Source organism: Mesoplodon densirostris, chromosome 8, assembly GCF_025265405.1.
Source record: "Mesoplodon densirostris isolate mMesDen1 chromosome 8, mMesDen1 primary haplotype, whole genome shotgun sequence".
Taxonomy (NCBI): Eukaryota; Metazoa; Chordata; class Mammalia; order Artiodactyla; family Ziphiidae; genus Mesoplodon; species Mesoplodon densirostris.
The window spans coordinates 100010941-100028315 of record NC_082668.1 but is presented as its reverse complement, the minus strand read 5'-3'; the positions used below and the strand labels follow the sequence as shown (position 1 = coordinate 100028315).

At 37.2% G+C, this 17375-nt stretch overlaps 1 protein-coding gene across 2 annotated transcripts in view; it reads right to left on the bottom strand.

Annotated features, from left to right (window-relative positions):
• Positions 1-3254: 3254 nt before the first annotated feature.
• PPP1R1C (protein phosphatase 1 regulatory inhibitor subunit 1C) overlaps positions 3255-17375 on the bottom strand; it is a 130023-nt gene continuing 115902 nt past the window's right edge. For both annotated transcript variants that reach the window (XM_060107349.1, XM_060107350.1), the window contains exon 5: positions 3255-3343. In XM_060107349.1, coding sequence (XP_059963332.1) covers positions 3255-3343 — 89 coding nt within the window. The remainder of the gene's footprint in view (positions 3344-17375) is intronic.

Here is a 17375-nt window from a genome sequence, read left to right as displayed (position 1 = left end):
CTCCAGGCTTTTCAAAAGTGGCAGTTGGGTTTTTTGGTCTCTGTATCTTTTGTCCAGAATTTGCCCTAACTGCCCAGACATGCAGTTGTTTTTAGTTCCATACAGTTTCTTTGTATTTTGTTGCTTGAGGAGAGGTGTGTCCAGGTGCAGGCACTGCAGCACTGCCGCAAAGGGTCCCAGGTCCCAGCCTGTCTCAAACTTATCCACCTGACTTAATCTTTCTCAGATTCAGCATACACAATTGAAGAGATCCAAGAGCAAGCAGCCAGGATGATGAGAAAAGATTGGGAAGAACTGGTGATATTTTATCACAGAGAGGAGACCACTTAGGAGATGACACCAGAGTGTTCTTCAGTATCTGAACAGCTGTGCCATAGGAAAGGAGGTAAAGTATAGGAGAAGGAGAGAGTTTAACACACAAAAGAACAATTAGAGCTCCTTGGCTGGGTTTGGGGTTCAGCTGGAGCTATTCAAGAATTAGAGAAGCAATCAATCACTTGTCTGTGCTGTTAGAGAGGATCATGAACTAGAGAAGGTTTGGATAGATAGTCTCAAGTCCTTTCTCATTCTAGTAATAATAATTGCACCAGTTATTAAATGCTCATTATGCTGGGCTAAGCATTTTATAGGTCTTTTCTTGTTTAATTTTCACAATAATGCAATACGGGTAGGTATGATTGTACTCATTTTACAAATAGACAGTCTAAAAATTTGGTAGGTGTTGAATTTGAACCCAAGTCAGAGTGACTCAAACCCCATCTACTAACTATTATATTATAAGTGTTGTCTGGAAAAGATAAAGGTTTTGTTTTGTTTTGGTCAGAAACTCTCTTTGCCCATTCAGCCAAACTGAAGCCAAGTTGTCATCATGAAAAAAATTTTGTTGTAAACTGTAATTGTGTGAAAAGGAAACTGAAAAGTCATTATCTCAGCTGGTTTCCTTCAAATTTCTGAGAAAGTCAACACTTTTCCAAAGGAAAACTTATGCTTTTAATTGTGATCTCTGTGTTTTGAGAGTGGAGAACAGAATAAAAGAAACCAACATTTCTGAAGGAAAACTTATTCTTTTAATTTTCATCTCTTTTCATTTTTAAGAATGGAGAACACGATAGAAGAATCCAGAAGCCATTGTGTTTATTTCCCCATGTGTTTTTTGCTGTTACAAAATCAGCAAAAGCTTTTCTTTTGTTTGTCTGAATCCTTTTGAAAAAACATTTATAAAAATGTCTGTTCATGGGAAGGGAAGGGCAATTTTATTTTTTAGGGCCTCACGGTATCTCAAATAATCTCAAGGGGTATCCGGGATGTTTTACAAACACAAATAATTCAAAATCACTTAAAACAAATATGTGTCTTAATCAGATTTTAAGTAGGGAGAAACTTAGAAAATCAAATAAACAGTCACAGCAGGTGGTCTAGAAACTCCAGAAATTTTTGGTGAAACTGTTTAACAAAAACAAAACAAAACAAAAAAGGCCAGGGCAAGGGAGGGAGAAGAGAAAGGAAGGCAGGGAGGATGAGAGGAAGGAAAGAAGCAAAGAAGGAAGGAAGAAAGGAAAAAAGAAGGAAACTTGGAACAAGTACTCATAAATACTTGAGATACTACTTATCAATGAGTTTTGCGTTTATTTTCTTGGGGAAAATATACTAAGGAAAATGATCATTATCTCTATTGTATTGGTTTATGGATTCACGCATTCCTTTTAATCTCTATATTATAAAACTCACAGTCAAAATTAAAAACAGTACTTTTACTTCTTTGAATCCTGATATTACGATCCCACAGTGGATTTTGCATTTGATTTTTTTCTTCCTATCTTAATTTACCTCTTTATTGACTTTTGAGAAATCTTTTCATCTTTAGTTTTTTATTTATTTATTTATTTACTTATATTTATTTTTTTTTGCGATACGCGGGCTTCTCACTTTTGTGGCCTCTCCCGTTGCGGAGCCCAGGCTCCGGACGCGCAGGCTCAGTGGCCATGGCTCACGGTCCCAGCCGCTCCGCGGCATGTGGGATCTTCCCGGACCGGGGCACGAACCCGCGTCCCCTGCATCGGCAGGCGGACTCTCAACCACTGCGCCACCAGGGAAGCCCTATCTTTAGTTTTTTAATCCATGAAACATTTGAACTTCACTAATATCATTAATGTGGGAAGCAAATTGGGCATTCCTCCACCTCCACTAAACTATGTGGTGTAGATACTTTACATTGAAATGCAATAAATAATTGTTCAGGATGCCAGAACTTTGAATTATCAAAAGCCATATTCAGTAAATACATATGGTCTTGGAAAACCTTGCTTTGTACTGATGCTTATCTTCTCTGACAGTTCTGTAGGGGAGAAATTATCTTTCCTTTATTTTCATAACACCCAGCAAAGTGCCTTCCTAGAGATAAACCCATAAAAAAATAGTTGTTGAATTAACGAATTCATGAATTAATGAAATTTCTTATCTTATGATAGGAGATTTATAAAATCTAATGATTCATTAAAATGCAATAGGAAACACCCCATATTTCCAGTAATAACCAAGTAAGTGACAGGGGAAATTTGGCATATTTTATTTTAGATTTATAATTTTTCTTTCTTAATAACTAGTGGAAATGATGGAAAATACATCTCTCATAGCTTAAAAAATGAAGAGAAATCTGTGGTTCTTTAATCATTAACGTGTTGTTGGAGGGAAAAAGATGTTTAATATCTAAAGAGTAATACATTTTGATCTTTTGAATCAAGAAATCTGACATTTCTCCATCATTCTGAAATAAATACCATGTACCATTCCATATACAGCAACAGGATAAATGCAGATCTTAAAAGTTTCATTAAACATTCCTCTGTAAGTTAAACCCAGACACACACTCATGTCTAAATGTATTTAATATTTATTTTTTACTTTTAAAGTGATGCTATTTACATTTGACATTAGAAGGCAAATCTTATCAGTAGGACATCAGGGATTAAGCTGGGCAGTATTAAAGTTAGAACACTCACATGTTTGCAAATTTCTATGTTGTTAAAAAGAAAATCACTGTTGTAAAATAAATACTTATTTTTAAATTGTAAGTGATATGGAACGATCTGTAGGTAGTTCTAAATTTCCAACAAGGGGTACTTCCCAGGACGTGTATTACTACTTTGTGAGTGTGGAGAGCAGAGATGGAAGTCAAGCAGTGGTGTTCCATGGGATATTCAGAAAAGTTAATAGTTCAGTTATTCCCAAGAAGACTTCTTGCTGCAGACCCGTTATTAATGGTCCCACTGCTCTTCTCTCTCGTTCACGCCTTCTTCTTCTTCGGGGAATGCTGATTCATTCTGGCCTTTCATATGCTTAACCCCTGAAATTATAAAAATTATGCTCAATTTATTTCTGTCAGATTCACTGCTTTGCTGCAAGAGGTAAAGAAAACGAGTGGAACGTTTTCACTGGTGGTATATGTGTTTTCTCCAAGAATCTCAACAATCTAATCTTATATAAACCTTTTAATTCACTGAGGAATAAAAACACACCCAGTCCAATTTCCATTCGAAACAGAATGTCTTTTATAGTAATTAAATTTTCTCCATTAAGAATTGCATCACTGCCTATTAAAAACCTGTTAACTAAAAATCTGCTCACAGGCTCTTCTCCTCCTCAGGAGCAGGGAGGTGTGTGTGTGCCATTTCTTTAACTTTCAGACAACAAAAGAATCAGAATACTGTTAGTCTTCTTTAGGAATCAAAACATACAGATATGATTCTGAAACTTTTGTATTAAAAATTCTTCAATCACTTTCCCCAAAACCTACACAGAGGAAAACCATTGGCACACCTTTGCCTGATATATAGGCTATGTGATCTGGCCTCTCCCTACCTATCTGGCCTCATTTCCACCAGCCTTTCCTGCTTCCCCCTTTCACAGTAATTTATGCTTTAACAATACTAACCTGCTCTTCCACATTACAGGTCACTCCAGGCTCCCTCAAGCCTCCATGTCTTTCTCATTCTATTCTCTCTGCCGAATAGCTTCTTCCTACTCACCCACCTGATAACCTCCCACTCATCCTGATAGCAGCTTGCCTCCTCTGTGAAGGCTCCCCCAGTTCCCCAAGTAGACCTAGCTGGGTCTTTCTCATATTTCCCCCTGCTCTAGGATCACTTTCTCTTGTATCAATTACTTTATAGCACTGTATTTGTTTACATATTTTTCTCATTAGAACAAACTTGCTGATGTCAGGATTATGGGGTTTCACTTCGGGGTCCCAGGCACAGAGCCTGGCAAACAGTAGGTGCTCATTAATATTGATTGCATACATGATTGATGGAATTAATGAGGTGACACTTTGGTATATGTCTTTGGCAGTTCCACAATAATGTATACTCAGATTTTTTTCAAAATTAACTCATTTGGAGTATAAATCATAAGGTGACTACTACAATCATTACAAAATTATCTTTCATTTCACTCGGGTCTATTCTGTTAAAACATCATACTAGCTGACACTCTGCATATAGTGATGCGTAACATGGAAAAGTTTATAGATTTTTATATTTAGGTAAATTGGTTTATGAGATTTTTCTAAATATTACTGAAAAACATTGCAGTTAGAATTGATAAATGAAAGGAAGTCACTGCTCATGTTTACTATGAAACAAAGAAACTAAAAAAAGGAAAAACAAAGAGTGGATTTGCATGTATTGCAGTCAGCAACCTCAGAGTGCCATTTGGCAAGGAATGACACCCCTGGGCTTGGTTGATTATCTTGCAAAAATATTTGAGAAGTTGTAATAATATTTAAATACTGTAATTTCATCTGCAAACACAGATCACTCACAATCACCATAGAGAGAAATTTGTTGTTAACAAATGGAACTTATTTCATCATGTTATAGATTACATAGGAGAAAAAGAGGTCTAAATGCTAAGAAGGAAAGGGAGTTCAATGAGCATCCAATCAGTCACTCTGCTGGAGCCTTACATACCTGGGTCACTAAACCTCACAACTCCACGAGATAAATACCTGGATGGTGAAATCTAGACTTAAAGAAGATAAATGATTTGTTCAAGTTTACAAGGATAGTGTGGTTCTAAAAGAAGTTCTGACACATCATAGTCCCTCAATATATACTGACTGACTGACTCACTGACTCACTGACTGAGTGAATGAAGCATAAAGTTCCATTGTCAGGAGACCCCAACTCATTTTCACCTTTAGCTTTTTGGATGCTAACCTAGACTCACCTATCAATCTCTAGGATTTATTGTAGGTTTACAGTACCTACTAACCTGGTTCAAACCATCTTGGCATTCCCTCCGAAGTATTAAAGCATAGTAATCATCCAGCCGCCTGCCAGTCTTTCCTGAGCTAAAATTGTCTGCACCTCCCAGGATTTGCAAAGGTTCTACTGCCTCCAGGGCTCATCCTTTTTATCTTCAAAGTAACTACAGAGTAATGAAGTTGTGTTCAGACAATTTTCCTTAAATTAGGGTTAACTTAATGCCAACGTTGATTTGTCTATATGAGGGAGTCAAACATTAAAAAAAATGGTAACCAAATGTCCAACTTATTAAACCATTAATCATCCACTTCCCATACTTGACTATAGGTCTACTCACTTATTTATTTTATAATGATAACGGCCACAAAGTTATACGAGAAAGCCTTCTTTAAAGTAAAGTCACTCACTTGAGCAAACCTTGCAATGGGCTTTTCTCGGTCTTGTTTGAGTGTGGCATTAACTATTGCCAGGTGAAAGATTTTGATGAGGCAGGAGTAGGTGACGTCACAGAGCTGTTCTGCCCAACCTCCCTACAGGACAACAGATTCCTTGGTTCCCAAAGCAGTTTACACTACCGTCATCTTTCCATTGGATAACAGATGGTTGATTAATTTGTGTTTTGAATTTTTCTTTTTTCCTTTCAGCAATGTTTGTTTGGTTATAGATGCAATAAATGCTGAGATTAATGTGTGAAGTCTGTGAGAACTGTCTAATAATTTTTCTCCCCACACCCCTCCTCCTATCCCCAAACACATATATGCCTTGTATTTAAATTTTCTTTGAAGCCTCATTCAATATTTGAGTAATTCTGGAGGTGGAGGAAAGTAACTTGCTCTGGTGGTGTTGGTGAAATTCTCAGACCCTCCTCTTCTGCCAAATGCTAATGAACACACAGGAAAACACCTTACCTGCACACGAACTGATTCCCAGCATGTGGCAAAGGGCCTCCTGGAGCAAGAAAGACACAGGCAGCCCTGCACTCGGGCAGAAGGCAGAGGGATCCCCAAAATGCACAGAGGCTATTTTCTCCATAACAAAATGAACATACAAGAAAAGGAGCCAGATATAAGACAAGGATATGCAGTATGAATACATGAAGGAGTGAAGAAAATAGAGTTTGAGGAAAAGAAAGTAGACTGAGTAAAAGAAGGAAAGGAAAAGAAAGAAATGTTGCCCCTGCACAGAACGTTATACTCGTGCTCTTCTTCATTCTGTAGATCAGGAGGTTAAATGTGAGTTGGATGAAGTTGTAAAGTGACTGAGTGAAGAATTATGAATAATTAATCCATAAAGGAAGGCTTACATTTGGCAAACCACACATCAATATGTTTATCGATTAATTCAGAGGGGAAAAAGGCAGGTTTATCACATTTGTAGATGACATGAAACTTGGAAGAAAAGATGACATGATGAATGGAAAACTAGTGTTCCAAAGAGCTGGAAAGATGGCCCAAGCAATTAAGGTAGAGGTCAAAGGGAGTTTTGTTTTTAGGAAGATTATTTTGGTTCTAAAAGGTAGAGAATGAGGGCAACCTGGATTGAGTATAGTTAGGGATTCAGGTGACCACCATCTCAACATGACCCAGCAGAGTCACCTGTTTGTAGGAACAGAGCTCTTGGCAGTGTGGGTGGCATTTTTAACAGGAGCGTCAGCAGTTTAAGAGAGGAAACTTCTCTCTAACCATGTGTTGTTCAGACTTCTCTGGATTATGCTGCCCAGTTCTGGATTCTGCATTTCAAGAGTTCCATTGAAGGAAGTAATTGAGATTAAAAGCAGTTTTATGAATCTTTTCCAGAAGAATTGGATATGAAACTGCACTGTTTAGCAAAATAAAGAGAGGACAAAAGAGGCTGCCATTGAATTCCTAAAAGCCTGGAAAAAGAAATAAAATTTATCTAAGTGGCGACTGAGAGCGGCAATAGTATCAATAGCTGACATTCATGTGGTGAAGGCAGAGTACAGGTCTTCCTAGATTACAATGGGGTTACATCCCAACAAACCCACTGAAGATATCATAAGTGGAAAATGCGTTTAATACACCTACCCTACCGGACATCATAGCTTAGCCTAGCCTACCTTAAACGTGCTCAGAACACTTATGTTAACCTGTGGTTGGGCAAAATCATCTAACACAAGGCTTATTTTAGAATAAAGTGTGTCATATCTCGTGATTTATTGGATACCATACTGAAAGTGAAAAACAGAATGGTAGTATGGGTACAGAATGGTTGTAAGTGTACTGTATTTGTTGTTTACACTCATTACCCTGTGGCTACCTGGGAGCTGGGCTCAGTGCCCCACCTGGCATCACGACACCATATCCTACTGCACGTCACTAGCCCAGGAAAAGATCAAAATTCAAAATTCGAAATATGGTTTCTTCTGAATTCATATTGCTTTTGCACCATCGTAAAGGCAAAAAACCTTAAATCAAACCATTGTTAAGTCAGGGACATTTGTATGGCTCAATATAAAGAAGAAAATTTCTAAACTCTTTATGTTTGCCCAGCAACAAGCATGTGAGTGAGCTCCCCATCACTGTGTGTGTTCAAGTCAAAGCTAAATTTCCATCTCAGGTGAGAAGGAACCCTGGATTGAGTAGCAGGGAAGGCTAACAAGCTCACCAACCCTGAGATGCTATTCATATACAAAGGAAATCTTCTTTCCTACTGAAAATTTTGCTTTGCTCTGAGTGCTATAAGTTACAAAAAAGTAATTCTAACTTTAAATGACGTAAGTGGCCCAAATCCACATTTTAAAACAATTCACATCGGGAGTAGCATATGTAAATGGATTCATTTTTTTTTCAACTACATATTAGAAGTTTGAAATCATTCTAAAGTCCTCTGGGGAATTTGTGGATGCATTTTGAGAGCCTCTGACCCTCTTGGAATTCTATTTATACTTGTTTCTGTGCCTCTTCAGTGAAGAAGATCCATAGTTTTCAGCAGAATCTCAGAGGGTCTCTGACTCACAAATAGTTGTGAATATGAATCCTAGTCTAATCTCTTCACTTTAAAGATGAAAGGACAATTTTAGATGGCAAAGTGACTTGCTTAAATTCACACTGCAATCATAGGCTGGGCTGGGACACAAACCTGGGCCCCTAATTCCTACTGGGGGCTCTTCACCTGGGCCACCAGGACTCAATCTACCACCACTGTTATTGATCTTTTCCAAAGTTAAATCCTGAAGGAAAATGTGGTGACTCAAGATCATAAGGCTTTTTTCATTATCAAGTTCTTTCAACTTATAACTAATAGATATAGATGTAACTTTTCAGTCTTTTTTATCATCATTGCTGTTAGTGTTTTTAATAGAGTTTGTAAGCAGGAAGATGTACAATTTAACTTTGCCCAGCAACAGTCCCAGAATGGAACCAAGTTACAAATAATGTACACGTTATTAGAAAAGAAGCAATAGGAGTTAAATATAATGAAGTTCCTACTGTGTGTTGAGCAGGAGAGAGGCACAACTACAAATCAGATGGCGATGTAGGCCAGGGGTGATGGCATGCAAATAAATGAAGTTAATTTAATGAAGACATGTAGAATTAAAGCATTTGGAGAGTTCTGATGTGGGAAAGAAGAGCTCCAACTCAGGAGATAGTAATTTGGACAGCCGTTGACTGAGACAGCCGTTGACTGAGCAATACACTGGTTAGATTAAGGGAAGCAGTAAGTCTGATTTCTATATAAGAAAATTATTTGAAAAATACATTTAACAAGCATTAGTTTTCTGAAGGCCTACTATTTACAAAAGAGTGAGTTCAGTGGCCCTAAAAGAATGATTTTTCTAATGGTTGCTTGTATGTTGATCCTTCAAATTTTATCCAAAAAATCATGCTAGATATACTCAGGGACTATAATTTAAGCTATAATATGGGACATCAAGTCTCCTCAGTAAAGGCCCACCACCTCTGATTGAAAATGTGCTTTGCATTTCCCAAAATGCTTTCACATGTATTTTGTTTAATCTTCTTGTCATTCATTTATAATAAATAGCTATACATTAATATACTGAGGGTCACAGAGATCAAGTGACATATTGATTTCATCCCAAAGCTAAACACACATTATGTCCTGAACTCATCTTAAATCTATCCCTTTCTACTTCATTTGGAGTAAATTACATATAAACAGCACAGTTGATCTCTGCTCTAATATGATGACTGTTCAGTTAATATAAACTGCAAATCAACACAGGATCATTTCACTTAACCACCCATTACTTAGAGAAGCATTTCTCTGCAGAAGAATAAATGTGTAATATGCTTCTCTCTTCATCATACATGGGAATAGGGGCAGCATGTTTATATGGAATTCATATGTATTCATAAGTAGTATATATTTATGTATATTTTACCCATCGTATATTTTACCAAAGCTGTTGCCCAAGAGTAAAACCTAGATTTAGCAGTAAATGCTGAGGAGAAGATAGGGGAGGAGGTATACTTACCTGCTATCATTAGAAGTGTGAATTCAAAGAATATCTTTGGAGAGTAATCTAGTCTCACTTATCAAAATGTAAAGTGCCCACATCTTTATCAGTAAGTCTGAGGTTGGAACCAGGCAAGAATATGTTTTTTAATTTGGCAAGGATCCTGCTATTCAGCCTAGGGTGAGAATCACTTTGATAGACTGACTGCCTCTTTTGCTCTCTACAGCTAAGTGCCCTTCTAATACCCCCTTTCTCTTCAAAGCTAATGCATTCCATGAACTCAGAAGTAAAGTTAAATTTTTAAGCCTACACATAATGGAGCTAAACAGTGTTGGGCAATTTCACTTTAGAAAGAGACAGAATGGCTCCCTCACCTGCCGGACTTGACTGCCATTGATTGAACACAATAGCATATCTAAAATAAAGAATGCATCAATAAACAGGAGTCCGTGGTTAGCCTTGAAAGCACTAAAAATAAAATAACAAAAGGAGAGTTGCATTTAAAGCCACAGAACAAATGATGCCTGTGTTTTTTAAGTGTGTCCACAGAAGGATGTCCTGTGCTGGCATTTTAGAAGTCTCTGTCTTCCAAGGAGAGTACCTTCCTATTGAAGCAACAATGGTCTCTATTGGCTACCATAGCCTTGAAATGCAGCAGGGCCCTATGGTCCTTCCTCCATTTCCTCAGCCTGCCTTTTGTCTGTAGAAAAACCTTAGCCAAAGAATAAGTTTAATCAGAGAAGTGAAAAAAAATGCAGAAGTAAAGGAAAGCAGTCAAACAAGACCAAATAATAGTTTAGTCATCAAGCAAAGTCAAGGACCTTTAGTTTCTCCTCAAGGGCTGTAGATAATGTTCTGAGCCATATCCTTTGAGCTGTCTTGTAGAGACTGAAACCCCCACCAGGTGGAAGAAGTTAACTACATGATGAATCAGACTGTAGCCATGACATAAGCTGCCATAATTCTGAGAATTGGCCTCAAAGAAATGGGAACAAACCGACCCTGGAACTGAAGACTAACTGTGCTTCAAACAATCAAGATGACACTGATCAGTCCACCGCATGGCCAATTTCAAGATGACTGTTAGAGATGACTGTGCTATTTCTGCATGTAACCCCTTCCCTCCACCTATAAAAGCTCTTTCCCACTGATTGTTGGGGGGGCAGTCAGCCTTATGGTATTAATTCAGCCACCTGTATCAAGAATCACTTTGAACATCACTGGTCTAAATGCATCAGAGATTGTCAGACTGTAAGATTTTTCACTCCTCAAACCTCCAGTAACCCCATACTCTCTTCACACTCAGCTGATTTTTTCAGGGATAATTGAAGTAATCATTAATGAATTGACAACAGCATGGCCAAATCTACCAAGATATTTGAATCAATGCCCATATCTCTGCCTCCTCTCATAAGCCTCACCTCTCATTTTTTCCACCCCTCTTTTTCACAATATCTCTTACCCTTTCAAAGAATTCTCCTAAAATTATGACCTCTCTTTCTTGCATCATCAGTTTCTTCCATTCTACTAAAATAGTCCCATAACCACAAAAACAGGTTTTAATTTCTTCCATTTCAAGAAACTGTCTCTTGACTCCACTCCACCTCTCGTCACTGCCCCTTCTCTCTTCTTTAGAAAACTTTAGAGCAAAACTCATTATAGTATAATAAATAGACTGGGTCATGTTATAACCTCTCCTTAACATACTCCGATCAGACTTCTATGTTAATCACTCCATTAATAGTTCTTGTCAAGTTTCCCCAACATACTCCATCTGGGGAAATCCAGTGGTCAGTTTCACACCATTTTAGACAAAATCTTGGCAGCATTTAACATAAGTGGCCACTTCTTTTTGTTGAAACACTAATTTGACCTCAAGATGACCAAACACACCTGTTTTTCCACTTACCTTATTGAGTACTCCTTGGTCTTTTCAGCTAGACAGTCCTACTCATTCTCACCCTACATGCCAGCCAGTTCCAGGACTTGGTTATTGAATGTTTTCTCTATTTGTACTCACCTCCTAGGTGATCTCATCCAATACTATTGCTTTAAATATAATGTGTAAATTGATGATTTCCAATTGTATATTATCAGTCCCAATCCCTCATCTGAGTTCAGGTTCATAAAACCAACAGCCTAACTGTGTTCTGACTTTTAAGTGTTTAATAGGCATCCCAAATTTAGTATATCCAGAACATGATCTTGATTCTGTCCCCAATCTTCAAACAAAGAGAAACAAGCACCTGGCCCCTACCAACCTTCTCTTTTCCAAATCTTTTCCATCTTAGTTAACAGAATATTCTCAGGCCCAGTGTATTCTTTGCCTCTTCTTGTTCCTTTCATACTCCTCTTCCAATACATGACCAAATTTTGAAGGCTCTACATGCAAAATTGTATCCCAAGTCTAATCATTTTTCATCAGTTCCAGTACTACCACCTTAGTCCCATCCATCATTAATCTCTACCTAGAGGACTTCAAGAGCCTTCTAACTTGCTTCCCCACTTTCTCTCCTTCCACCCTACAGTTAATTCCCCCAAAATTTACAGAATAATCTTTTAAAAAATTACTTTATTCCTCCAATGAAAATCTTTGATGACTTCTCATTATCTTAAGAATGAAATTCAAATGCCTCACCATAAACTTATAATCATTAAGATGCTTCATGATTAGGTTCTGTCTCCTTCTGAACTTATCTCCTTCCAACCCTCCCTCACTTGCTTGCCTACATTGGTATTTTACGTAGACCTCAAACAGCCTCAGGCCTGTCCTCCTTGCTCTCTTTACTGGATTCCTCTTCTTCTGAGGGACCCACATGTTTTTTTTTCTTCACCTCAGTTGGCCAATCAGGTCTTTGCTGAGATGTCATCATTTCAGAGAAGACCACTGACCGTCCCATCTAAAACATCCCATCTCTTTCTTTCCCTTACTTTCAGTCCACTTATGGTGATTTATCATATTTTTTTCCTTCCTTTAGAGCATTGATCACTCCCTGGTGTCATATGTCTTTATTTATGGAGTTATGGTATGCCTCCTGCTAGAATATCAGCACCATGAAATCAGAGTCAATACTCTGTTTTGTTTACTGACTGATCAGCAGAGCCCAGAACAAAGCCTGAACATTATAGATGCTCAGTGCATTTTAAGTAAAGAAATGACTAACTTCAATCTCACTTTCTTGAAAAATATTCCCTGTTCAACATATAAAGACTTTTCAACGTAGCCAAATTTTTTTTCAGATAAATGAACTTCTGCTCAATCCCTTTAAGTCACATCTCCTATAATAAATAGAAAAGGTAGATTATTTTTGGCCTGGAGTTAGTTTGTTCTTCTCAGTCTCCTATAGTATTTTAGATTACCAATCTAGACTCACTTAGCAATTATGATTCTGAAACTCCACCTAGTCCAAGAAAATAGGCAGTAAATCTTAAAGATGGAAAGGAGAAATGGTACTTTCCCCAGTATATAATGTTCTGATCACCAAACCAGTTAATTAATCCCATTGGGTACATGGCTTTCACAATATAAGTAATGTAAATGGATTTGATTAAGTATTTTGGTCTCCTCAGTGATTCTCCTGTTACTTAAAATTTTCTTTTATGGGAAAGTGCTAATCCTGATGAGTTGAGAGTTACATGCAGTCTCAAAATCAGCTCAGTTCTCTGTATCCTGAGGCTGTTTTCCTCCCCTTTTCTCTGTGGAGGGCCTCAGCTCAGTTTGTTTCTCATTACACAGCTTGCTGGCCCTGGCTGCCAGGAAGCTTCTGAATGACGAGATTGTTCTGTTTTATATCCTCCGCCTGACCCAAGGACTTGCAGTTCACACGCTGAGCTTTGCAACTCTTGCTCTGAACCTGCTTTTTTTGTTCAGATTTACCATTGTTCTCATAGTCATTCTTGTGCACAGGCAGTTTTACTCTCTGACCATCCCTTTAAATAATAGCAATTCATTGTATCACCATGGGGCTCGCTGACCTACTTTCTTCTTTGATTTGCTGCCCTACAGTTGGTCTGTTTTACTTGTCTCCCACGTGTAAAATCACAGTCTCTCTTCTTTTTACGTAGATCTTTAACAAACTCTCCTTGGATGAGCTGATACCACTTCTTTTATTTCTTTTTATTTCTTTTCAAATTTTGATTTTATTAAGAATACTTGATGCAAAGGAGCAATTACATACTCAAATTCTATAGTGAGTAGCCATTTTATATTTTTTACATGAAGAAGGAATAATAGTAATAACATTTTTGCTTAAAATGGTAATTTTCTGTTATTTCTGCCCTATAATATTAAAATGTAATAATTAGGGAAAATATGTATTTACTTACCTAATTTACTCAGTTTCTCAACACATGAGTATCAGTTACTTGTGAAAATTTTTTCAATACCAAAATTAGAACACTCCAACCCCGCTCAGACATTATAAATTAATTGCCCTAAAACCACAGCTTTTACATTTCCAAATTCTTCTCTTGAAAGCAAAAACAATCTTACTTTCAGTATACATACATTGCATTCAATTTACAATCACCTTTGTATTAGAAAAATTCTAAAATTATTAATAAAAATTAATGGAAGCTTTTTCAAAAACCCTTGTTGAATTTCATTGTTTCAGAGGCAAAATTCTCTTAAAGTATGTTTATGGCTTAGCACACCCAAAATTATTTGAAATTTTTTTCAGTTTGTTCCCTTAACTTACTGTGTATCTAGTCTGTTTACCTTTTCTTAGATATTTATTTCATTTCTTCCTCAAATAATAGACACTACTCTGAGGGAAAAAAATCTATCTATATATATAAATAGAATAAATATATATAAAACTGAGAGTAACCATCAGATTTTTAGAGATAAAATGAAATTATTGAGAATGAACAGCACTATTATTTCTGCCTTGATACACTGACTAGAAACAGTCTCCAATTTGCTAACACAAGGTAGCTGGGCCTCTCAGAGAAGATACCAGAGGGGCCATTTGGCTAGGGCCTCTTATGCAAAACTGGCCATGATTTAGACTTTTGATATTATCTCCAAATGTTCGTATAGACAATAACAGATATATTTATTGACATATTTATTGACAAGTTTATTGACAATACTTTTTTAAAGTACCACTCATAAAACTTCGCACATACATCTGATTACTGGACCATACTACCTGGATCATACCATGACTTATTCTTTTTTTTATAAATATTATAATTATGAATAGTTCAATTATATCATATTGTAAATTTTGTTGTCAAATGAAAATATTGACAATTCCATCATTTTTGCAATCCTGTTTTGGCATCTCTTCATTTGTTAATATAGGGAACCTCAAGAAAGGAACATGACCAGACCCCTTTATCCTCCAGAAGACTTTAGTAAGGGAGCCATATAAACCAATGGACATGGAAGAAGAATAGCCTATACCCCTGTTCTAATCCCTTCTAGTCACCTCCCCACAAACTATATTAGCCTAGAGACCTAGATTGAGAAAAGAGCTTTTTCTCAATCATAGAAGCATGACCTTACAGGGTCGAAAGAACTTTAAAAAGCAGCCTTGAGTTCAAAGGACAGTCCAACTGCCTCTTAACATATATACATACACACACACACACACACACACACACACACACACACACAAACACACTGCCACCACCACCATCATATTAAGATGTGAACCAAGGCCTGTTTTCTGAAGTTCCACAGCGAAGAGCAATCATTCAATCCAGAACACAGTTTTTCGGACTTTATTCTGTATTCTCTGCCTTGTGCCATACCAGACACAGGAAGTGACAAAAATGCTGGTGCCTGGGAGTCCCAGGTGACTTCCCTTCCCGCCTTCTCTTACCCAACCACAACCTGGCTGCCTGATGTCCATGCAAAACCACTAAGAGGTAAAATGTCTTCCATGGTATGTGGAAGCTGGACACTCTAGGAAGATTCTCTAATGGATGTTTTGTGAGATTGAAATGGACAGTTAGTATAATAATTTAAGCAATATCATAGACTGTGTTTCTATAAATTGGCCTAAAAAAAAAAGGCATTGATTCTATGTATTCTCAGTTCCAAATCCCTTACAAATCAAGTTTCTGAGCACAATCCTTTTTTATAATTGGAGGCTGCATGTTCTGGAAATTCACCAACAGTACTACCAGAAAATAATTAGAAGTGGGTGGAAATAAGGGGTATAATTTTCTAAGTTTCTAAGAAAGATTTACCTCTCAACAAGTAACATTATCCCCCAGATATTCCTGATTTGTTCTTTATAATGAGTGTCTATTGTTTAGTCTTTTCTCTACTCTCCCTTGCTTATAGGGAATGACTATTCTCCCCACTTACTTTCCTTCAGGAACCACTCTTCTCCCCACTCCAAACACCAGGTAACAATCAGCACTGCCTGTTTCTTATATTATCTTGTCCTCTGGCCACTGTGCCAAAGCCAGGGGTATCTGACCCATGCTGGGTTAAGTATAATCCTTCCCCCATGATCTTACTGTCGGAAACCAAGTCATTATAAGAGAGTTTTTAATTTATGTATGGTGTATGATGTTAAACTTGTTTGCTCTTGATGGCCAGGTTTCCTACTTAAGGAGATAGCTGGTCTGCAGTGGACCATAGGGAGGATGAAATGGACAGGTAAAATAAAGGAAATGGAAGAGATGGCAGACTTTGATTCTCTTTGTTTCCTGAGGCTCAGCTTCCTTTCCTTTCTTTCCTAGTAGTTTGTTTTCCCTTAATAGCATAAAGTAACCAAGTAATCTTTCAACAAATTTCCCTTTTGCCTAAGCTAATTAGATTTGAGTTTTGACATGTGAAACCCAAAGTGTCCCAAATAGTCTATTCTCTCTTTCTTATGTCTTCCCTGTGATCTCCTTCTGGGATGGAAGACAGAAAAGGAAAATGAAAGGCAACTGGGGTATTCCTTTCCCCCCCCATACCTCCATCTTTGAATGCAAGTTATGATGAGCTGAGAACCAGACAAAAATGGAAAATATTCCGTTATGTCTCAGGAGTGACCTTCAAGTTAAATCTAAACCTTACACTAATGATTGGAACTAAAGTAATAAAAAACATTTAGGACATTTTTTTTACAAAGACAGTAATTGTCTCCCCACAGGCAAGGCACCTTTTGAAGAATGAATATCAGACTTTCAGGTCAGGGGTCAAAATCATCACAACTGGTTTCATGCTTTCTTTGGTTCCTGAGGCAATAATTTTGTTACTACAAAGCCTTAAGCGTTCATGGTCAGTGCTCAATGTGTGGATCTGTAAATAACCAGATGACAGAATTTGAGTGATTATAAAAGAAGTATTTTGCCCAGAATTGTCACAACCTAGGTTTTAGAATGCTTAAAATTTGTCAGTTTTCTCAGAGTAAACACTTACTTCAGTGAATTGTGGAGAAGACATGCCAGACATTGACACAAATGATATCATAACACATTAAAAGCAATCTCCTGAAGATTCTAGGAAAACATAGCAAAGAAAAACTTTTTTAAAATTCCCCCCAAAATTAGCTCTTGAGTTTCTCCTCATCATTATTTCAATTTGGTTTTGAAAATACAGGTAAACAGAATCTATAATTCTTGATACCATTTATTTTGTTGTTTTTGTTCATCTATATTTTCCCACTCACCTAATTGATCCTTGTACTATGATCATAGTTAATTTTAGATAAAAGTGAGGT